This window comes from Chelonia mydas, chromosome 14, assembly GCF_015237465.2.
Source record: "Chelonia mydas isolate rCheMyd1 chromosome 14, rCheMyd1.pri.v2, whole genome shotgun sequence".
Lineage (NCBI taxonomy): Eukaryota > Metazoa > Chordata > Testudines > Cheloniidae > Chelonia > Chelonia mydas.
The window spans coordinates 22,662,116-22,687,290 of NC_051254.2; the positions used below are offsets into that span (position 1 = coordinate 22,662,116).

Here is a 25,175-nt window from a genome sequence, read left to right on the forward strand (position 1 = left end):
AGGTAGGGACCTTACAGGAGAGGGGTCTGTCTGTAAAGCACCGCAAGACTGTGTGGGCACCATATAAATAAATAGCAATACCACCTCCCTCTCCCATGATGTGATACTTTTGCGTATCCTGTCGAAATCTGCTTTTGTCATTTTTATAGCCATATCACATAGTAAACTCATTAGAGAGATAAGGTGGGTGAGGTAAGGTTGTCTCTCTTTCTAACAGAAGTTGGTCCAACAAAAGATATTACCTCACTCATCTTGTCTCTCTAATATCCTGGGACTGGCACGGCTACAACAACACTGCACATAATCAACTCATGTCTCATTGGCTGTCTACTCTCACCACTAGGTCTCCTTCAGCATTAATTATACTTTGCTCTTATAAGCACCTTACAAAGGAAGATCAGTAGCATTATCTTCATTTTGGACGTGAGCACAACACAGGCACAGACGGGGCAGGGATTTGCCCAAGGTCTCACAGAAGGTCAGTGAGCCTGGAATGGAACCCCGACTTCCTTAGGGGCCCTATCAAGTGGGCCCCAATGATTCTCTTCAGCATGAGATCTCAGCCTGTCTTCTGTGACCTCCTGAATGGAGGGCAAATCCTGAATGGATTTCAGAACTCCCTTTCTTTAAGTGGCTCCCAAAACTTTTCTGTTTTGTAGCATGAGACTGAAAAGGAATAGGGAACATTATTAGGGTAAAATTCTTGCATTTGATCCTCACTGGTTACGTAGGACCTACCCTGCAGATTCTGCAGTCATTCCATGCATAGAATTTCCATGGACAACACAGACACTAAAGGAGTACAGAATATCCCACAGAGATCCATAGGGCAGAGGGGAGAGGAGATTGCTCATCCCAGGATCTGAAAATATGCAGAGTTGTGCAACAATCTTTATAACTAAAGCACAAAACTAGGTTTCTGGAGGGGTGTGAATCTTTCACCAAACTTGGGCCAGGCTGAAGAGAGACTCTGGGACCTGAGTTCCAAGTGGGCCCTTGCTGACAGGTGGAAACCATATAAAACTCAGGAGTTTTTATACTGGCCTAGATCAGACAAAGCTTGGTCAGACTTCACTGAAGAGAATGTTGAGGAAATGCTTATCACAGGTCTACTTTCTGCAGGTAATAAACTCAGGGCACTGTCAGAGGCTTCAGTATGAAAAACAAGATGTTGAAACAAACTGATAATTTAAACAGTAACAAGTCATCAGGACTGGATGGTGTATGTCCAAGAGGCAGAAGGAATTTAAGAATGAAGTGGATAAGCTACTAACTAAAAGATGTAATCTCTCATTAAAATCTGATATCGTGGAGGACACAAGAGTACCTGATGCTATCCGTATCTTTCAAAAACTCAGCAGAGGTGATGCTGGAAACTACAGAGTGGTTGGTCTTATGTCTGTACTGGTAAACTGCTTAAAACAACAACATCACATGACAGGGACAACCAGAGTGGCTTTGATAAAGGAGAACCATACCTCTCCAATCTATTTCAATTCCTTGAGGGAGTCAACAAAACAGTGGGAAAAGAAGAACTAGTCAATATTATTTATTTCGGATTTCAAACAGTCTTTTACAAAGTCCCTCACAAGAGTCTGCTATTGTTGATATTATTATTATTAATTACCTGCTATTAATTACTATTAATCACCAAAGAGTCACTGAGTGAGGAATAAAGTTCTGTGATAGTTTAGAAACTGGCTAAGAGACAGAAAACAGTAGGAATGCATGATGTGGTTGGTCACTTTTCAACATGGAAAGAAATTAACAGTGAAGTGCTTCAGTCTACATGGTCTTGTGTTGCTTGTATTGTATTTATTATTGAACTGGGTGACAAGGGAGATTGCAAAGTTTGCAGATGACTCAAATTTATTTTGGTCAGTCAAGACTAGAGACGACTGTGAAGAACCTCCAAGAGGCCTAATCACCAAGCTAGGTGAATGGGCAACATAATGGCAGATGAAACTCAATGTGAAAGCAAATGCATTATTGGAAAGAACACAGTGAACTACTCACACATACTGAAGGGTTTTAAATTAAGCATAACCACACAGGAAAAAGATCTAGGAGTCACTGAGGACTGTTCAGTGAAAAACATCTGGCTGATGTATAGTGGAGGTCAGAAAAGCAAACCAAATATTAGGTAGTATTACAAAAGGGACAGTGACTAAAAATGAATATAGTATCATACTATCATCTAAATCAGTGGAATGTCCTACCTGGAATACTGTGTTCATCTCAAAAAAGCAGGAATGGAGGCAGCCAACCAAATCAATAAAAGGCATAGAAAGGTTTCCACACAAGGAGAGATGGAAAAGATTAGGATTGTTTTGTGGGAAGATGAGTAAAACACTATTGAGGAATGGCAAATAATGTACAGAATATGGAAGGTCAATCAAAATCCAAGAATAAGGGGGCATTCAATGAAATTAAAAGGCAACATATTTTAAATGATAAAACAAAACACTTCTTTTGTGCTGCACATAATTAACTTGTGAAACTCACTGCTACAAGACATTATGGCAAAGGCCCAACAGCAGGATTAGATTAAGAACATCTGCAGTTGCACTAGCTAGGATTAAAATATATACTTGGGATATACAAACCTCCTGTTTCAGGACACAAGCCAACTACTAATTGCCTGGCGATTGGAAGAAATTTCCCCCACGGGCATGGGTAATTGCAAAATTGTCTGTTGTGAGGTTTTATATCTTCCTCTGATCCAATACTGGCCACCACTATAGACATGATTCTGTATTTAGACAGATCACTGGTCTGACTGAGTATAGGCATTATTTTGTTTTTATGCTTCAGCTGAGATTAGAATGGAGTTTTCAGGCTTTCGAATAAAAAACTCAAAGCAAAACTCAGGGCTGTGAATGAGAGAGTGAGAAAGAAAGAGAGCTATTCCCTTGAAAAGTTTTAGAACTTGTTAGGATCTGTCTGGCTTGTGGCAGGTCACCAAGCAGCCATTACATGTCACAGGTATTCTCAGCTGCTAATCTCCAAACGCATGTGTGTTGAAAGAAAACAGGAGGACAAATTTCCAGGGTTCTCTCTTGTCAAGTGTGACATTTTGGGAGAGTGAAAGGACTTCACATTTTTTGAGAATTAGCATCTTCCTGTGTTAAAGGAACTTGTTTCTTTGCAAATGTGCTGAGAACAATACAAAGCCCATTTCAATGGATAAAAGACAACTTGATTTCCTGGTATGTGTTTGGATTTCTTCATGTTGCACCATATCTGCAATTGTAACTTCACAGCTTTCAGACCTTTCAGTTCCAGACGTAAAACCCCGGATTTCGAATGACGTGTTCTGTGCTTTGTGGTGAGCAGTAAAATGTCAATATAAATACTGAACTGAGCCCAGAGAAATATCTATTCCTTTGCAGTGGGTAGTGAGTAAGGGCCCAATTCAGGAAAGTATCCTGTTTCAGGAAACCACTTAAGCACATGCTTAACTTTACATATGTGCTTAAGCGCCATTTAAATCAATTTTTCTAAATGTTTGTTTTGTGGGAAATTTTGAAATTTTGGCTTTTTGTTCCAATTCAGAATGAAAACAAATTTTGAAATGTCAGACTATCCCGTGGATCAGAAAGTCTGGTTTCCCATGAGCTTTATCTGGAACGGCAGAAGAATTATTGAGATATTGGGTCCAATCCATCTGGTATATCATATTTAGTAATTCACATATCAGTAAAGCCTGATTCTACTAAATTCACCTGGTTGGGGACTGAAGGTCCATGAAACCACTGAGATCTGCATGATTTCCACCGAAAGCCATGATAAGGTAAATGTTCATCTGAAACTTGACCCCAGCCTCAAAATTCAGCCACCCATTTTCCAGAAGATTCTGAACCTTGGTAAATGATTTGGTGAATTGCTTTTGGCTTTTAGGTTTGCAGTAAAATCCCAGAACAGGAAAGTGTCACATTGTTTGGAGATTCAGGGACATTTCACCCAGACATCCACACAGTTTCACTTTGAACACTAGACACATTCAAGATGGTGCAAAGAAATATGATTTACAATACCCTAGCTGGACTCTTGCACCTCCAGGGTGATTCACCTTTCGGGAAAGCAGACAGCTCTCCCTTAGGATTTCCAGCAAAGGCGGATTATGTTGTGGAGAGAACTCCATGGAAGCTGGCTGCTCATGGGAATGCACCAATCCGTCACATCCCTTGGCAACCCTGGCCACATCCCTCCCCAACCAGATCTGTTCACTGCCGGGGGGAGACTTAGCAAATGTCATAGCAGCTTCAGTGTGTTGACTCTGAACACTAATGATGACTATTTAACTACCAATATTGTTAACTAATTTACTGTTGATCATTTTAGCAGAAGCATTCAGCTACATTACCCCTGCAAAGGAATATCTATTTCCTTGAGTTTAGTACAGTATCATCTGGGCTCCTTTCCGCATCGCTTAGGAGATCCCGAGGTTTCTGGCCAACAGAAATACTAAGTCACTTCCTTATCAGGTAAAATCAAATAGCTCCTTTCCACTTCAAAGCGTACCTGCTACTGTGCGGTGTATCAATGCCCTAATTTCCTGTTTATGGAACTAGAGCTCAGGGCAGCATTGTTAGTGGTCTTATACCAATTTATTTATCACGTCACAACTCAGTCCTTGTACTGGGCATCTTCTCTGTGACATGCCACCAGGCAGGTTCCACAAAACCCCCACGGAGCAAGAAATTAAATTAATCCAGAATAAGGATTTGTACAACAGTAATAAATCCAGTCTTTGGTCATTCATGGCATGCGCTAGCTTTGGAGATGCGAACAATGGGACAATTATTAGGGAGCTTGCAAACAAAGCCCATGCCCAACTGCCTACGAGCGATGATCATCATATTAAAGTCCCCACCCACAACAACCTGGCAACAATGATCTCCGTATTACTGACATTTTCAGTAATGAAGAGCTGAAAAAAATCTTCATTTTGTGCTGATCTCTACGGCCTGCTCCACACTTAAAAATTAGATCGACCAAACTATGTCACTCAGGCCTGTGAAAAATTTTGCGCCCTGTGCGACATAGTTAGGTTGACCGAACCCCTGTGTAGACGTGGCTAGATCAATGGAAGAATTTTTCCATCAACCCAGCGACCACCTCTCAGAGACGTGGATTACCTACATAGATGGAAAATGAACCTTCCGTCGATGTAGGAAGCATCTATACTAAGGGCTTGTCTATACTACTGCTAAAGTCGATGTAATTTACGTCACTCAGGGGTGTGAAAAAACCACCCCCCAAGCGACGTAAGTTCCATCGACTTAAAGCAGTGTCTGCACGGCGCTATGTTGGTGGAAGATGCTCTCCAGCCGACACAGCTTCTGCCTCTCCTTGAGGTGGAGTAGTTATAGTGCGTCTTCATCACACGCGCTGCATCGGTGCAGCTGCATTGATGCAGCGGTGCCAATGCAGTGCAGTAGCGAAGACAAGCCCTATCTTGCTACAACAGCACAGCTGCTGCAACTTACCTGTACCGCTGTAGTGTAGACGTGACCTAAGTGCTTGGGTTCTGTTGCTGCTATCATGCAGCTGCTACAAACACAGCACTTCACTCTCTTTGGCTTATTGATCAAAGCGTACTTGCTAAGCACAGAGGAGGAGAAAACTCTGGCAATAGTACAGGGCAGACTGTGGAGAGCAGGGAGCTCCTCCAGTGCTGGAGAGAAAGGGAAGCAGGCCTGCAGAAGTGTTCCGATCGGACCCACTACTTAAGTCATTTCTAGAGCTCATTGGGACTTTTCTGACAAAACATTTTTCATCAGAAAATGCCAGTTTGTTGAAACCGAAACAGTTCATGGACAAGGGTCAGTTTTGACCAATTTTTCAGCTCACAAACATTTTGGCAATAGTTTCAAACTTGTCAAAACATTTTGTTTCAACAAATGCACAACAAAAAATTCTGGTTTTCCAGTGTGAAATTTAAGCTAATTATAGTAAAAAAAAAATAAAATGGTCAAAAATCAAAATGATGAAAGGGTTTGATTGGCCTGAACCATTCTTTTGTTCGTTTGTTTGCAAATATTTTTGAGGATTTCAACTTTTCATCCTGATTTGGGACCAGAAAATTTTTCGATATCTCAGTGTTTCATGGGACAAGAAAACCATTTCTCGCCTAGGTCTACTTTTTTCTCTCCCTTTTTCCTAGATATGCATTAAGTGCCAGGTTTTCAAAAGTGACTAGTGATTTGGGGTGTCCAACTTGACACCTGAGGGAGAACTGATTTTCAGAGGCAGGTGCTCAGCACTTTGTGAAAATCTGGTCTCCTTTATGGTGTTTCAAGTTGGCCCTTCAATATGTCTACACCCAAAATCACTAGTCATTTCTGAAAATCTGGGCCAGAACCTGCCTTTAACATTTCATTTTGTAATGTGTTCTTGATGAAATAATTAAATATAAAGGCCACAATTTTCAAACCTGGGTGCCGGAAGTTTGGCTCCTAAATCTATTTTTAAGCACTGAATTAAAAATGGCCTGAGTTTCTGAAGTGCCAAGAACACACAATGCCTATCGCAGTCTTTTGGATCTGCATGTGCCAAGCATGCTTAAAAAATCAGGTCTCTCTTATTTAGGAGCCTAAATACAGGTTTGGGAGCCCAACTTAAAATATATTTAAATAGATTTCCCTTTATTTTCATGATTATGTGGGAGATTTTTTAACGTGCTTAGGGGAATGAGGAGCACATGGCTCATATAAAGTCAGGGACATGCTCCTAAAGCCCTTAGGCAACATTGAAAATCTCTTCTTACATATGTAGGATGAAAGGCTGGTCCTACTGAAGTCAAATGCAAATCTCTCATTGACTTCAGTGGGGCCAGGATTTCCTCCAAAGTTTCTAGTGCAGTCCTTGTTCCTTTTGGAGGTGCTTTGGATGCAGAATATTAGTTTTATGTTAGCCCTGTAATTGTTCAGGTCCGTGTTTCTCAATCCTGTTTACCCATCCCTGGTCCTTCATTCCCCCCCAAAATGTCAGGGCTAGCTGTAAAGTAAAGGGTATTTCTATTCAGTGCAAAGCAGCTTCCTCTAGATTTCTTCTCCACCATGGCTGTGCTCACGTGACTGTTGCTGTGCATCCTGCTGCTTTTATTTTGTTGAATGAAACAAGCTCATTCCTGAAAGCCAAATGCCGATGCTATTACTGAGAGAGCATCTGTGGAAGAGCAGCCTGTCTGCGCTCCAGCAGGCAGGACACTCAAACACATGTGCCTTGCTGCTAGGCTGAGATATGATCAAAAAGCAGGGGGACTGGGAATACTTCTGATGTAACTGGGCACACTCCGACTTCAGAGATTTCACTAGGGAAGTCGACCGGACATGTCGGAGCAACATTCTGGGAACTGCACCGGAGGTCAGACATTGTTCCAGTGAGATACCGTCTTGTTTATGTCCAGATGTCTTCTCAGCCTTTTCGAAGGGATGTCAAAGGCCCCATCTTGTTCCTGGTCCTCCCCCTCCCCTAAGCTCTATCTGTTTTAAATTTGACACAAGGGATATAAGACAGTCTCAGAAATTTCTGAATCTTCAAGAGAGATGTCCCAGAAGAAAGGGAAGTGTTGCTGAAGAACACGTGGAAAGATGGCTTTAAATATGGCATGGTCTTCTGGAGCAATACCTTGGTTTAGAAATTAACTCATTTTCTTGTACTCCCTCTCCCCCATAAAGAAATGAAACCTCAGAGCTCCAGGCCTGCATAGGGCGAAATCTGCAAAGCCAGAGTTCCAGAAAGAGCCTCCTCATCTGAAGAGTTAAAAGGGTTTAAAGGAAATAAAATTATACCAGGATGGAGGCTGGGTGGGAGCAGTATGTGAAATCACTGGTTCCCTGGAGCCTTAAGCCATCCACAGCTGAAGTGATTTCTGGCATCGATGTGACTTCACTGTGATGTTATCACACAAGCATAGACATGGGGTTTTTTTGTTTTTTTTTTTTGGTAATGAATTACTGGGCCAACTGGTGAGGATCTGGCGTTTAAGGTTGTGCAGCAGCAGGGAACTTGTGCAGCAGCAGGCAGATGCTTTCAGTCTTCAGTGTGCGTGGCAAAGAACATCACCCAGCTCATGTTCTTTCAAGGGGAAATGGCTTTTGCAAAGCCCTGGTCTCTGCCATTCCGCTCGCCCTATATGTATGGCGTTCTCTGAACATACTGGCTCCAATTCAGAATAGCATTTAACTTTAAGCATGTGCTTAAGTGCCGTTCTGCATAGAGATGTTGTCCTGAACTGAGGCCAGGGAGAGAAGGAAGTCAGAGAGGAGCAGGATTCTGACCTAAGTTCAGTGAATTTGCAAAGGAACTTAGAACAAGCACTGACACAGGGACACCCCCAGGGTAAGAGATAGGGAGGATTAGTGTTCAGCGAAGAAAGAAAATACTGAAAGCTTTAGCTAAACAAAGATTAAAAATACGAAATGGTGTCATGTTCTCTATGGTTCGTAGCAAACCTGGGGAGCAGATCTCAAACACACACCTTTCAACACAGCCACGCACTTCAGTGGAGACAGTGGGTCACTGTTGGTTGTGAAGAGAAAAGAGCCTGTGTAGTTTCCAGAATTTGCTTTTGTTTCTTGCTAATGATAAGGTGGATTATGTTTCATTAGAACCAGAACACATGCACCAAGGGGAGAACAAGATTGAGGTTTTCTCATGGGGTCTCATCTGGCTTGAAAGTATTAGAAAGCATCTAGGTAACTGTGCAGCGCAATAGAAATTCTTCACTGTAGCCCTGATTCAGCAAATCATCACTATTCAGCATAGCACATAAGCACCTGCTTAACTTTAAGCAAGTGCTTAAGTCCCATTAAAGCAAATACACTTAAAGTTGTGCATATTAAGTGCTGTGATGAACAGGTATGGGCTTTAAGTGTTTTGCTGAATTGGGACCAATACCTTCTCAATTGGTTAAAAATAACTTCAAAGCTCAATCATACTTAGTACTTTCATCTGAGGCTCTCAAAGTGCTTTACAAAAGGGGCATAAAAATGATCATCCCCATTTTACAGACACGGAACCTAAGGTGAAGTGACCTGTCCAAGGCCAAATGGTTAGCCAGTGACACAACCCTCCCAAAGAGAGAGTTCATTTTACAATAAAACCTGCAGCAATGGTTTGGACAATGACTGTATAAAACGTATAGGAGTTATATTGTTGTATAAGGAAACCTTCAGTGGGATGGTCTGGCACTTCTGTAATTCAGCTCCTTCACTGAATTTGTTTTTCTGATGACAATATTTATAAATAAAACTATGACCTAGTGCTAGACGTTTGTAACCCTATCAAAAACTAAATAACCTACTTGGCCACATGGAACTGGAATACCCAGACATAGACACTGCAGTGATGAGGGTGGTATAAACAGGTAGCTAGATTAGATAAAGTAAGTGCACACCATGGTGAATCTCAGGGAAGGTGTAGCTAGGCTTGGCAGAATCCAATTTGTTATTTTTGTGTAATTTCAATGGATAATAGCAATGCTTATTTTGAAGCATTTTTAATTTTTTAATCTCTTTAAGTTTTCACAGGTATGCGAAATTATGGGGGCAGATAATAATTATACAAGAACAGTAAATGCTGAGACTCTAAAAGTTAAAGTTACAACACAAAGTGTCAATATTGCATATCAAAATACGCAAAGTAAATATCCTGCAATCAAATGGTAATGAGTTCTCAAGGAGCATTTTTCTTACTTTGCCTGTCAGTAAATTTTGGTGATTATCGATGGGAATAGTTTTTGTTGGTTGGTATATGTATGGTAAAAATCAATGGTTACTGACATTTACTGATAACGGTCTAATTCTTCCAAACCTCGATGTAGAGCACTGTAGGAAAACAGGGTCTATGCTCTGCAGACCAACATTAGGGAAGTTTTGGGTCAGTTGACTGTAGTAACAGGAGTTCTTGGCAGACCTCATCAGAAGTTGTGCTGATCAAGCACCAGATCCAAACTCATCCAAACACTGAGGACTGGGCTCATCTCTTGTCTTAATATCAGACTTAGATTCAGCTTCAAGGAGGAAGGGAAAGGAAAAAGGGAGAACTTTTATAACAGAGGGTGACTCTTTTGGGCCCAATTCTGTTTCAGGCACACAGGGTGACTCCCTCCAAAAGAAATGAGAGCTCCAGGCATGCATCTAAGGGCAGAATTTGTCCCTCTCCTCAACCTGCTGAGGCCAAAGCGTGGTGAAAATTCTGACAATGAAAGGCATCAGAACAGGAGCTGTGCAGGAAGCTGGGAGTAAGACAGAAGCAATTTCTTCAGCATATCTAAGTATTGCCTCTAGGTTCAGTTTCATGATGTAACATTTTGATGTCAGCAACTTGCAATCATAAAAGACAGATGACTAGAGATGGGTGATTTCTTGCCTAATTTTGCAGATGCAAAAAGGTTGCAGATGAGACAGAATTATGGAGGTTAGTTAAGAATGGAGAAGACTGTGAGAACTCCTGACGGATCTAGCCAAGCTAGGTGAGTAGGCAGCATGATATCTGATGGAATTCAGTGTTGGTTGATGTGATGCACCTTTGAATGAATAATTTGAACCACCTTACTTAGTTCTAGGTTAATTTAACAACTCTGGGAAAAGACCTGGGCATCAGTGTGAACATCTACATGGAAACCTCTGCTCAGTGTGAAGCTGCAGTCCAAAAAGTAAACAAAATGTTCGGATGAATAAGGAATGGGATGGCATAATACAGAAATATTATGATGCCATTATATAAATCAGTGGTTAGCTCTTACCTGGGGAACTCTGCTCTGTTCTGGTCACCCCATCTCAGAAAGGAAACAGAAGACAAAAAGGAGGCAACCAGAATGATAAGCGTCATGGAAAAACCAAGATATCGATTGCAAAGACTGGGATTGTTTACTTTAAAGAGGAGATGAATAAGAGGGGACATAAGATATACAAAATACTGAATGGCACACAGAAAATAGGTCCAGCACGTCCATTCACCATTTCTCATAGTACAGGAACAAGGGCACATTCCATGACATTGGAAAGCGGCAAATTAAAAATCGATAAAAGGAAATTCTTCATTGCACAGTGAACAATTGTCCAGGGGAACTCATTGCCACAATATATCACCGAGGCCAAGAGCTTCACAGGATTCAAGAAAGGACTAGACATTTATAGGGCTAACAACAGTGTCCAGAGTTATAATAGTAAGGATTGAAAAAGCAAAACAAACAACTGAATAAAAAAGCAGGCCAAGGGTTCTGGAAGGGGGAAATAAACATTCCTGCTTCAGACCATCCTTTGAATGAGGATTAGGAGTGACTTTAACTGTGGACATGTTATTCCACAATTGTCCACTCTGGATTTCCTTGAACTTCCTCCAAATCAGCTGGTAGTGGCTACTGTTGAAGACAGGGTACTGGATTAGATGGACCTGTGGTGTGTTTCAGTCTGTCACTGCTGATGTTCCTGTGATTTGATAAGTATAAGATACCTATCCAGTCACTTGTGTGCATTTCCTTATTGGCCCTGCGATCTGAGCCTTCTTCTGAGGTTTGACCAGCACTAAGCACCCAGTTGAGTGGAAAGGAGGTAAATCTGACTCTAAAACATGGGACAGTTAGGAACAGAGCTTAGGAACACAGGTGTTCCCATCGGATCATTGGTCCATCACATCTCGCATCCTACTTCTGGCAGTGGCAAATGTCTTTGTGGAAGAAAGCAAGAAGAAAACATGGGTGATGCTCCCTTTAAGTTGTGAAACAAAAGCATTGTACAGACAGCCCATGCAAAAGAGTGGTGCAGGATCAGAACAGAATCTTAACACTTAGCACAACCTTCAACAAAGTCCTCAGCTTTGTCTTGTTTTCTCTTCTCTTCTCTTTAATTTGTTCATTTGCCTTGTTATCTATTTCATACTCACCCTCTCCCCCTTTTCATATTTCCAGTCATTTTATAACAACAACAACAAAGGAGCTCAGTATCATTACCCCCATTTTACAGATGGGGAAACTGAGGCACAGAGACTTGTGCAAGCTTACTCAGAAGACCAGTGACAAAGCCAGGAATGGTCCCAATGGGCAAAACTCCCATTGATGTTCTGAGGAAAGGGCCAAAGTGAAACAACAGAGCTAGCTCTGGGCATTTGGTGGGGCTATGGGGCCCTTTCCCTCTTCCGACCAGGTGGCTTAGAGCCCAGAAGTGTCAAAGATGCTGCCCCTTTAATATCTGAAAGGCCCCTTAGGTGGTGTTAGTGCCTGCACCATATTTCCTGATACCAAGCAGGAGTTAGGATGGAATCACCCTGTTATTTAACCAAATGACAGCACAAGGCTTTTTTTAAAGCAAGCATGTTTATTTGCCATTAGGTGGTTCCCTCTTGATCTCAAGGACCCCACAGTCCTCATCTTTATGAAGCTGGCTCTGAACAAAGTTACTGGGATCCAAGCCTGGTGATTATCTCAGCAATAAATAACATGCTGGAGAACAAGTTTCTAGTAGCCTCTTTCACTTCACCTGCAGTGTCTGCCAGCGCATCCATTAGCAGATGTATTACCATTAGCAGCATACGTGTGTGCAACCTGGGGAAATCGTCACATGCACAGATACCAAACTGTGTGTGCAGATACAAAATGGGGAGTTCTGCATACACACACAGGTGGGAGTGCACACAGCAATCATGGAAATTACATGACAGTTGGCCCAATCTGTCTCCAAAAGGGAAACTTTCCCATTGTGCCTAGACGAGTGAAAGGCAGTAAATTCAGGAAGGATAGGGTCAAACTTTTTACACAGGGTGGGTAATAATCCTTCAGTGAAGATTTACAATTCTGCCCGAACTCTGTGTTGATACTGAGCTAAAATTGCAAGTTGGAGGGGGAAGATTCGTTTTCTTAATGAAATTTTTAATCTTGCATTAGGCGATCTAGCCGTTTCTCCTACCTGTGCCAAATCTCACCCCTCTGCAATAGGTTTACATTGGCAACTTTAGCCCAAGTGCATTCATGGTTCATATCACTTGTCATCTTTTCATCAAAACCATGTAAATCCTTTCCCCACAAAGTGCAGAACTGTTTTATGGGAATGCTATAAAACCCTACAGGTTCTCTGTTACAATATAATTACATTAGGACCGATAGTCTGGCAAATATCAGGACTGAATTTAATCAAAAGAGCTAATGGAATCTATTCTACTTATAATAGCTTATGACGGAATCGGTTTACATAGGCTGGAGATGTGGAATTTCACTTGCAACATCATTGAGAGGTGTGTCGGGGTGGTGGGGGGGAGAGTAAATCAAAGTAAGCATGAAGCTTTATTTCAGAGGAAAGACCAATTTTGATTCTATGGTTTAGGGCTTGATCCTGCTTCCACTGAAGTCAGGGAGAGGCGGGGACACAAATGTTTTAAAAAGATATTTGTAAAGGTTTTTGCCCAACTGTTTTTCACTCACAGTGTCAAGCATATTGGGATAAGTTCCTAGTTCAGCTGCCAGAAAATAGGAGCATCCTATTCATTTAGGGCTGATCCAAAGCTCACTGGAATCAGCAGAAAGACGCCTATTGATTTCAATGGGCTTTGGATCAGCCCTATAGTCAGGCCTGCCAGCCAAGAGATACCGGGCTCATTCATGCAATCTGACCTCTAAACCTGAAAGACATGAAGGCCCCTTCCTGACCCACTTGCTTCTCTCATTTTGTCTGACCACCCACCATCAGAAGTAATAGGGCTGCTCCTTTTGCTTCCAGGCTCTGCCCTGGAGAGCTTGGCATAATCCCAACACTGCCACTTCATGCAATATCCCTTCTCAATCTGGCTCCAGTTCCCTTGCATGTGGTTTGCAGCCAAATTGCAATGTATGGCTGAGCAGGCTGCCAGTCTAGTAAAAAAGTTTTCCATGTGCCTTCATGCCATGTGCTGGCTGTTGCATGGGTCTGGGAAGCAGCTTCTGCATCCATTGAAATCTTTCTTTGTAAGAAGATAACAGGAAGGAAGCAAATTTACAGTAAATCAACATGAACATAAGAGTGTAATTCTTTAACAGGACACTATCAGGTTAAAAATCATCCTTACAAGCCTCAAACAAACACACGTTTCCTTACCTGCATTTCCAAGACCACAGTGGATTATTAAAACTGATTTTTTTTTAAAAGACTGCATTTTCATTATGCTCTTTGTTCTCTTTGTTTGCCTCCCCTCCCCCTCTTTAACAAAAGCTTCACTTAGTCTGGACAGGAGAACTACCTGGGTCATTTTTACTTTCTGTTTACAGCTCATTCACAATTTGATCCTCATACTCTTGCCAAATGTTGCAATGTTGGGAACCAAAACACAACAAGGGACCTATTTATGGGTTTTTTAACAAAATGTTTTAATTGAATTTAAAAAAACAAAACAAAAACCCACCATGCAGACATTTCTAAAAACCCTTTGGTAAAACCCATTTTGTAAAAACCCATTTTTGAGGACCCGACTGAGTATATGAAAGTGTCCTTTTAGAGAAGTGTCCTTTTGTTCATCCAGCATTCTCTTTTACCTTGCCATTAGATATAAAATAAATTGAGAAATGCAATCCTGTTATAGTATGGAGTGAAAGATGAAAAACACATGTATGAGGAAAAGCAATTTAGCTAAATGTGTCTGTTAGGTTGAATTAATGAAGTTGAATTATTACATACAAACATATCCAGCAGATCGTTTATCGAGCACGTGTTATAAGTTTACACCAGGCAACATATGCTTGCAAGAATGATTAAGTATGATGCATGCTTGCTTGACAGTTCTCTATCAATTTTATTTTCACAAGACACTGGTATTTTATTAAATGCATTCATTTAAATGTGTTAAACATAAAACATGAATGGAGCATTGCAATGGTTGAAAGAATCAAGTCTTATAGAGAAACATTATCTGCTCTATGAAATGAAACGTGAGTCATTTGTAAGGCTGATGGCAGATGCAACAGGGTGGTTAATTTCTTAATTTTAAATGCATTCAGTCCACATGAGATTCTGGGGGAGCCAAGCCCATCAACAGATGGTTTGGTGAGATGATAAATTAATATTGTTATCAATGGAGAAATGGCTGAAATTGTTAGATGATAGCTCTTTTTTAACAATTATTTTACCATTAAAAAAATATTTTATAATAGAGCCAAACTTCATAAAGAACAACAGTGGAAAACGAAAAGCCTCTGTATTGTAAAGAGCTCAAGAAAATGATGGTTCAAAGGAATTCCACTTTCTGCAGGAAACTTCATTTCATCTGCGTTTGTATAGGACAATAGATTATACCAACAATAAACCATTCCAACTACTGTGAAATTATGCTGAATAGCTGGAGAGTTGGGGGCTTCTCAATCATTAGCATATTTATTACGTACCTTTGTATCTATTAGCTCCAATAGCTGGGGTTTTGTTATAAACTATAGAGAGTGGGGAGAAGTATTCAAATTTGTTGAGCTCTAATTTCAAGAGCAGGAGCTATTCAAGAACACACCACATCAAGATAAACTCATTGCAAAGTGAATTTAGTAGAATTAATTAGGATTGCAAAGTGTTTTACAAAGGTGGGTAAGCATTATTCTCATGGGGAAACTGAGGCATGGAGGGGTTAAGTCACTGTCCAAAAAGACACTGAGTTATTGGCAGAGCTAGAACTAGGATCTCCTTAAACATAACCATGGGCTTTAACCACAAGATCATACTGCCTCCTTTAGGTGGAACTTCATTTTTGTGCCAAGAGATAGCACCTGGTGTATGTACCACCCTGGGGGTGCTGCATGGGACTTGTGCTGTCTCTTTTTACAGGGATGAATTGCACCTTTTGTGCCTGTGGAAAATGCTGGCTTGACAGGCATGGAGAATAGGTACCTCAGTGGCAACGGAAAACTACTCCATCAGTGAGCTTTGGGTAGGGGGACACCTCTGGGGGATAAAAAGATAAGGCCGTTTTCATGGCCATTCTATCCTATGCCCAACCAAATATAATGTTGGAGAAGGAAAAGTCAGCAGTAAAGAGCCACCCTCCCGTTCCCGTAGAACACTGATATCAGTGTATCAATAACAGTCAGCACAACCCAGCACAGGGACTCTGGCCATTGCTGAAAGGCATAATGGAGGCAGCCTATTGATTTGGGCCAAATTTAAGGGACTCCAGGGTTGGAGGATGGGGAGGGGGAGGAGCATGGGTGTAAACTGCCATTTGGCTGACTGTAGTGAAGTGACTCTGAGCTGATGCTACATCAAAAGTCTTTCCTTCCAAGCAGCTGGGCTCACAAGAGCAGCCCATTACCTGCATAATGGAATCCAATCCTGCTATCACCAAAGTTGATGACAAAATGTCCATTGACTTCACTGGAAGCAGCATTGGATTTAGACCTTGAACACTGTGACATCTGGATTAGGTGCACCTGGAAAACCCCCAGAGATCAGAAGGGTGCATTCTGCTTCCATCACATGCAGCCAGGAGGCTTGGCCCCCACTAGTAAAGCCAAGCCAAAATAGTTCCTTTCCACTCACTAAAGCTTTAGTGCTTTGGACTGAGCATTGGGCATAATATCCACCATGGGGAAAGGCAGCTAAGAGACTTAGGAACCTACGTTCCATTGGGATTTAGGTACTTTGGAAAATTTTATCCGGTTTCTTCCAGAGGTAATAAAAAAAGTTTTATGTTCCACCTGAAAAAAAAAGAACAAGTTAAAACGGCAACAATCCCGGCTTCCAGAGAGAAACTTGCATTCCTTTGAGATCCAGTAACTGACAAAAAATGACAAGCCTGTGTTGGAAATAAAAGTAAGTTAGACATGAAGTTTGCAGCAGCACTAGCATTAGCGGGTACCAATGGAATGCTCCCAAGAGTAAACAAACAGGAGCAGAATCATCGCTGTGACATAATCAGTAGCATGTAAGCAAATCACTGGGTATTTCAGGGGTAAGGCCATGTCACCAGCTAGTACCAGGCAATCATAGTGTAAACACCAAATTTGCAGGACTTTGCTGCCTATTGCAGGGTACTGAATGACTGTCAGGTTTTCCATAGTAAGCAGGGAGGTGTCGCCCCAAACACCACTCTTTTGGTAAAAATCCCATAGCCAGCTGCTCCAGCATACCAGGGGTTAAAGAGAATTATGTCTATTTCAGGTAAATTAGAGGGAGGATCAGGGCAACTGAAAGTGACCAGGCCAGGCTGATGGGTCAATATCTGAATCCTACTAGAAGCAGGTATTTAGGGTGTGTGGAAGAGTGAGGGGTGAAGAGAGTGTGACACAGAGGCCCATTGGTGGTTCACTGTTCTGTGTTTGCAACTCAGTGTGTTAGCAACACTGCACCTAGCACACTGTTGTCATGATATATACTCAAAGTGGCATGTAGTACATCACTGGAAAACAAATAACTCACTGATTATTGAGATTACTTTGTGATGTATGTACAGCGTGTGTACGAAGAATTATGGATATGGGCTAGAATTATGTTCTTAAAATGTATTTGGTGAGAAATGCACAGGGTCGGCTCTAGGTGTTTTGTCGCCCCAAGCTCCAAGAGCGCAATTGCCCAAGCAAAAAAAAAAAAATGAAAAGGGTTGCCGGAATGCCGCCCCTGGAATTGTGCCACCCCAAGCATCTGCGTGTTTTGCTGGTGCCTAGAGTCGGTCCTGGCAATTCATAAGCCCAGTCTGCCCTAGACAAAGAGATGTGTGTTTGTTAGTCTAACCAGCCTGGTCATCAGGCAGAGACAATGGAAGTACATTTACATAAAAGGTAAACAAAGCCATCAACCTAACAAAAAGGTCTGTTTTCCATAGAAAATTTGGAGTTTTAATTGAAAAAATGAAAACCCAAGGCTTTTCAGCCAAAAACCTGCGATTTTTGGCCAAAAATTTTCAGTTTTCAGTCATCATTTTTCAATTTTTTCCACGAGAAGACAAAATTTTCCTGTGGAAAAGAAATACATTTTCCAACCATCCCTACTAACTAGCTATTGTCAGTTGGGTATCTTTGTTTTCTGAACAGGGCATCTCATGCATGTAATTCATCTTCCTCCCACATGCTTGGCTGAGAGTTGAAACCAGGCCTGATTTTCATGGTTTTATCCTTCCTTACCCTGTATACACACAATTTAGAAAGGGCTGAACAGGACTTGGGGTGCTGGGGACCCCAACCCAATGACAGTGAGAGTGCTAATGTGCAGCCAACACCTACACCTGGCTAGTACAAGGCGCACAGCCTAGAAAGTAGACAGCATTGCTGAGTTCTTCATCTGCAGTGTCAGAATCCCACCTAAGCCCATGTATCGTCAGACATGCCCATTCTCCACCCACTCCCTGCCCCCTTTGACCATGAACTCTTAAGGGGCACCTCCCCAAGACTAACTGTTGCTCACTGTAACCTAAGTCACCCCCACCCATTGCCTCTGTTCATACGTACACAAAAGGACAGCTGCCTTCGCATTCTGCAGCAGGTTCCTGTCTCAGTATCGCCAAATAAAAATGGTTTGAAAAATCAATGAAAGGGCATTTGAGCAGGCCCAGATCGAATGACGACACAATGTCTGTGGAATTCCAGAGTACTAGAATTTCGGGGCTAACCCAACAGATCCTCCTACTCTCTCAAGGAACCCCTAGAGTTCTGGCTCGAGCCCAAATCACCTATGGCAGTTTCATTTCCAATGAAGGGGAAAATTAAAACGTCACATCAGAAAAATTAAATGATGATTGCCTGGTCTACTGAGCTGTAATAGATCCCCCTGCCTCCTTTTTTATTCTTATTTTGTCCAGAGGAACAAAGCTGTTGGTACATGGATTAAATGTTCTCTTTTCCTTTCTCTCCCTCATGCTTGTGACCTATGTTGTGTGTACGCAGATATATGGATTCGTAAGAGATATGACCTTTGTCCTCCCTGAAGCTAAGCTTGTTGAATGGAGCCCACTGTTTGCTGGTATGCACACCTGTGAGAAGGTGTGGGAGGCGGGGGACCAGAGCTTTGGTTTTTAATGTCAGAGATCCCTTTGCTGATCTGAATAACCGTAGCAATCCGTGAACACCTTTGTCTTTCTTCTCCTTTGGCTGCGTTTTCTTTTCCATGTCATTGTTTGTTCTTGCTTGCCTGGTCATACGTGTTTTGAATAGCTGCTCAAACCCACTGAATATTTGAGTGTGTATGTATCTCTCTCTTAAGCTATGACAGGTGCAATAAAATACCCTTTTTCCCCCTAATGAGTGAGATTTGAGGGGGGGTCACATTTGTCAGAAACAGTGTCTAAAGCTGCACAAGTCAAATTTTTGTCCATGCACATCAGGTAGTTGTGGCTTTGTACCATCTAAATGCTAGGCACAGCTTGGTATTTGGATAAGATCTCTTTAAAAATATGACCTAAAACATCTTCTTTAAACAGGCATTGCAAAATCTTTCATCCTCAGAGCAGAGATGCTTTTAAAAGATACCTTCAAACTCTGTTTCTAAATAGCCAGGGCTTGGTAGGTCTGGTGAGTATGGCTGTGGGGAATGAGGGGGTGAAGGAAGAGGTATTTTTGTGGTTTGGCCTTTGAGAGGGTGGAGTGGGAATAGGCTTACAACAGAAACAGCTATAGAGATAGACAGGAAGGGAGGGGTTGGGGGGGAGCGGTCCATTCAGTATCCCAGCCATCACCTTAGGCACTCCTTCCCTGCGTACCTTTGCATGCTTTCCGATGGGTGATCGGCTTGGTCATGTCCCGGTAGTAGCCCTCTTTGCAGTAGTGGCAATGGCGGCCTGCTGTATTGTGCCGGCAGTTAAGGCAGACCCCTCCGCTCTTGCGGCCTGAAAGCTTGTAGAGCTCCATGTTAAAGCGGCACCTCCGGGCATGAAGGTTGCAGTTACAAGCTGTGGGAAAGGAGACAAAAAGCAGAAAAGTTGCCACTTGTGGTACATGAGTCTCATGAACCAATGCAGAACTGTATCCTAGCCCCTTGATTCCCACTGACAGACTCAACCCCTGATCACGGGAAAACTGGATCTCAGCCAGGGACCAAATGTAGGCTACTGGCCATTACCACAGAGGCTGAGGAGGAGGAGGAAGCTGGACATTAGTAGGTAAAGCTGACTTCTATGAACAAGAATCAATCTGAAACGCCCTACAAATATGCAAAGGGACCAGATTTTTCTTTCAGACACTGATGAAAACAAGTCAGTGGTGTTGCTCCAGACTTACACAGTCTAAATTGTAAGTCCCTTGGGGCTGGGAGTGACGTTAACCATATGTTTATACAGCAGCTTGAACAATGGGACCCAGCCTGGTTGGCCCTCAATGCAACGTACATGTTAAATTTAAATGTAAAAAGACGGTTATTTGTTACATTCATGATCTTGCACTTGCACCTGAGACTGGGAGTGGAAATGCCAAAATACCATGGGAAGGACTGCTTTCCCAGCCTTAAGGGTAGCAAGCCACTGAATAAACCAGCTCCTGAGGGTATGTCTACCCTGCAATTAAAATCCTGCAGCTGGTTGGTGCCAGCTGACTCAGGCTTATGGGGCTGAGGTGACGGGGCTATTTAATTGCAGTGTAGATGTTTAGGACAAGCTGTGACCCTCTCACCTTGCAGGGTCCTAGATCCCAGGCTCCAGCACAAGCCTGAATATCTGCACCACAATTAAACAGCCCCTTAGCCCAAGCCACATGAGCCTGAGTCAGCTGGCACGGGCCAGATACAGGTTTTTAACTGTAGTGTAGACAGACCCTGAGAGATTTCCAATTGAGTATTGGAGACTCCTGAGGCAGGGAGAGTTTGGGGAAGCACATCAGCTTTGGAGGGGTCATCCCAACCCTCTGAGGTTACACCCTCACTACGGGATAACAGCGTAGGAAGTGGGACCCCTGGGCCCTCCCCTCTTACAGTCCGTCAGATGGGCCGGAAGCAAGAGCCTGGATCTCAATGTGCTTGAATTTTGGATGCAGATTTGAACTTTGGGGGCAAGGCCCATGTCTAGTTAAAATGGTGGTGCCTGCCTTTTATAGGCTTCTGCCACTTGGGGTCAGAAACTTTTGTGACTGTCAGCTTCACGGGAGTAACAGTATAGCGCCATGTGAACCGTTATCATCTACTCTCTGATTTGCTCTTGAAGCGGCAATGCATTAGCTAGGGTTAAATATAGATCATCCTGCAGCCGGACAGACGTCTCCTGAGCCTGTGGAGTCCAGTTCACCAGTACGGAATTGTTCAGCACATTCCTAAGACTTGCCTCCCCCTCCCCAGTCTCTACCCCACTTTTGAAGTATCAGAAGCAAACTCTCCTTTCCCACCACACACACACGCTGCACAGGGTTAGGAGAGGCTCAGTTTGAGTGCATTTTAAGGATTTGAAATAGTTCTATCAAACCTTCCCCGCTAACATTTCTAAAAAGGTTTGGATTCTGTAGCCGCACCATTTCCTGTGTGTCTACATCACAACATTACAGTGCAACCTCCCGCTCCTTCACACCAGCCGTTCTCAGCCTGCTGCAGGGATTGGGCCAACCTGACATTGTTAGTTAAATACCAAGCAGTCCTCTCTGTTGACAGTTACGCCATGATTGAACCTGCCAGGAGATGCCAGATCTCTCTGCCATATGCAACCTAATGTCAACATGGTGGCTATTTTTAACAAGGGCCAGTACAAAAGAAAACTAAGAAGAGAACATCAAAAGCTCAGCCCCTCCCCTGCCATTCCCCAGAGCTGTCAAGAGGCAGTTGCAAGACCTGTGTGCTTTGCAGAGTATTTTATAGCTTGTTTTCTTTTCCCTTTGCTTTTATTTGCCCTACAGCGCAGAACAATGCAGCAAAGCAATGCAAACCCACATCTGGGCCTCTCAGTTCTGCAAAGGGAAGGTGTCAGAGCTCTCCACTCGTCACCTTCCTTTAGAACAGAGACATCTTAATCCCATTCCTTCCTGTTTACCTCATGCTCCTTGCCCAAGACAAAGACTTGTGGTATTTGCTTAATTATCAAATTTCAGCCTAAAAATTACAGTGCGGCTCCATTTTATTTTTTCTAAGCAGTCACTGTTCTACTCCTGACTTGCAACCAATCTATCCCTACTGGGGAGCAAAATACCCTGCCTACCTAGAACAGCAGGGCAGAAAAGGCTTTCTGTGGTTTTGTTCTGTATTTTGTTTCATTCTCTCTGATGCTGTGAAGCTTGCTGGGGCTTGAACTAGCCCCCTCCAATCCCAAAGCAGCAGCTCTGCCCCGCAGCACTGAGATTATCTTTCAGGATATTCCCAGCCACTGGAATCCTTTAACACCAACCGGCTAGGAGAGTTCAACCCAAACATTCAGACTATCTCCTTAGCCGGGTTCATCTGCTAAAAGGGGTGCAACATCTGCCCTGCTAGGAACACAAGGACCTGTTGGTGTGGGGGAATTTCTGCTGGTAGGGTTTTGCCTGCACAACAGATGCATTCACAAATAGTGCAAGTGCAACTAACGAGGCTCTCATCTAGAGCAAAAATAGGATCGATGCATTCAGCATGTTCTGGATTTTTTTTCTTGCAATTTTTTTCTTTATACAGCTGAAACTACAGTAAGAGGACATGGGCCGGGGGGGTTACCCTTTTTGTGAGGGGAAAGCACTGAAGTGTTTCGTTTCCAATGTCTCCAAGCCCCAGGCCCACTCCCCTGTGCTCTGCCATAGCCAGCCTTTCAGGCCCATCATGGCCCCCTCTCCTAAAGCAGGGGCAGGTGAATCTCCGCTCTCACTGCAAAGAAAAACTTTCTAGCCCTTTTCCATGCAAAGGACCTTGGAAGAAGAAACTAACAGCGGAGGCTGAAAGAAGCAAGCAGCTTAGGCTCCCCGTCAGCAGCAGGAGACTAAAGGGCTTAAAGATCCACATGGCACATACACTCTCACTGCTCATAGAACATCTGAAGGTACCTCAGAGAACCCCTGGAAGGGACTCCATAGCCCCGCACAGCAGTGGGGAGGAACTGTTGCTGTTGGGGGCCAGCTCTGCATTTTGCCTTCCTCTCTCTCCCAGTTCTCTCTCATGTGCGCCAGTCTGAAAACCCTGCTCACTTCCGTCTGCCTGGCCTCAGCCTTACCTTCGATGAAAGCACCAAGGTGCCAACCAGCCAGCCTACGCTTCCCAGCAAAATTCCCCTCCCCCCGGCCATGGCTCACACTACTGTTAGCTCCAGCAACGTACCAAATGGTCCCCTCCCTCCACCCACACACCAATAGCTTCCACAAGCTTTGTTTCTTGGTTCTCTCGCCCTCTCCACCTCCTTTATCTCCTCCCCTTCTCTTCTTGCTTCCCTCCTCTGTATGCCCAAACTGCTAAAGGATCTTCATTCCCCACAGCTCCATTTCTTGTACACAATACACCCCTGCGTTTAGAGTAAACTTCTGCATTGTTTCTCTTTTTGGGGCGGGGAGGGGGGGTTTGCACGAGGGTACACGTCTCCATCTATGTCCAGCTCAGATATAAAACTTGGGAACCCCTCCCCCACCCCCACTATTCCTTTCTGAGCCTGGAGAAGAGGGGGAACCATGAACCATAACATTTAATTTTCCTGCCTCCTTATCCTTGCTGTGGAATGATCACTATGGAGTGTTGGGCAGTGCCAGCTCTGTGGGCTTTTTGTTGGGCCTGCAGCTCCATAATCGTTGTCCTATTTTATACTGCTGCAGACACCTACACACACACTTGTGCCCATTTATTCCTTCCCCTTCCGATGCACCTGTTTGCAGAAACCATGGCCTGTTAATCAGGCTGGCCATTGGAAGTGCGGTTAATACGGGCTCTAATTTCATGAGAAGACCGGATTTATTAGAAACTATTGTCTTCCAGCCTATTCCTGAATGCCCAGTCACTGAATACTCTGGCACTATGTTCAGCTGGCCATCGGCCAGCACTAACTGGTAATTACAGTAGTTAGCCTGCTGTGCTTTATGATGCCTTTTGGGAAAGGTTTGATCTGACCGAAAAATAGCCATGCCATTTCCCGCTTACAATAGCATGCAGGGAGGGTGGAATAATGGTGGCACATTGAATAAAGATGAATGCAAAGGAACTGAGGCCTAGATGGGCCTTTTGCAAGAGCCATGTTGGGGGATGTGGCTACACCACAGCAGTCCCCTGACACATCCCTAAAAGCATGATTCATATCTTGAAGTGTAGATGGGGCTGGATCCATGCTTCAGCCTTGAAAAGAGCAGAGCTGGAAGAATTTGAAGATGGTTGGCTCCCATCTATACCTTGGTCATGAGCTATTTCAGGGAGTCTGTCATATCGGAACTGGGTCTCCCAAAACTTTATAGTTTATACATCATATATATTCATAAATTTTATGTCCAAGAGATTTTCACTGTTTCCCTGTGTTGAGCCAAATAACTTGTGTGTGACTAAAGCATATTTTCCTGAAAGGCATCCAGTCGGCATGTGAAGACCTCAGGAGATAGAGAATCCACCACTTCCCTTAGGAGTTTGTTCCAATGGGGGGGTTAATCACCCTTTGGTATGTTATTTTTCATTTGTCTTTGCCTAGCTTTAATCTCCAGCCATTGGTTCTTATTATACCTTTCTGTGCTTTATTACCTGCTATTTTCTCTCTGTGAAGGTATTTGTACAACGTAATCAAGTCACCGCTCGATCTTCCTTTTCATGAGCTGTGCCCTAAAAGGCTACCCAATCTTTCTCATGTTATCTCCCGACCTACGTAATTTCTTCCTTTATCAATAGGAATAATAATAATTGTCAATATGGTCAGCAGATGCCTAGCAGACACCCAAACCTACAGGTTAAATATAGAGCAGAAGAACATTGCATTTGCTGAGATCTCTAGAATGCCATTGGGTGTCTCACTGAGCAGTGGTACTTGCAGTGACTGTTTGCCTCCAAGAGTGCCCGGGACCTGAATTGCCCTATGTTGGCTAATTTTATTCTGCAAACATGCAAATATTTCCCTCATGTTCTTCTAGAAAGGGCCTTTACCAGGACTACCAGGACTAAGTGTAAACTAGTTAGTACCAGCTAAATACAGATAGTACAAAAAACAGGGACAGCCAAACCTCAGAAGAGTCAGAGGTTTGGTTTAGGGCTGGTTGAAAAATTTCAAATGAAACATATTCCTGCTGAAAAATGACTTCTTGTCAAAAGTTTCCACAGCACAAGATTAGTTTTGGTGGAATTTTCCATCAGGAAAACCAAAACGTTTCATTTTGGGTCAGGTTAATATTAATCTCT

The 25,175-nt window shown here is 43.0% G+C and overlaps 1 protein-coding gene across 3 annotated transcripts in view; it reads right to left on the minus strand.

Moving 5' to 3' along the window:
- NTN1 (netrin 1) overlaps nucleotides 1-25,175 on the minus strand; it is a 233,857-nt gene that overhangs the window by 88,946 nt on the left and 119,736 nt on the right. For all 3 annotated transcript variants that reach the window (XM_043527741.1, XM_043527742.1, XM_037914351.2), the window contains exon 3: nucleotides 19,645-19,833. In XM_043527741.1, the coding sequence (XP_043383676.1) occupies nucleotides 19,645-19,833 (189 nt within the window). The remainder of the gene's footprint in view (nucleotides 1-19,644; nucleotides 19,834-25,175) is intronic.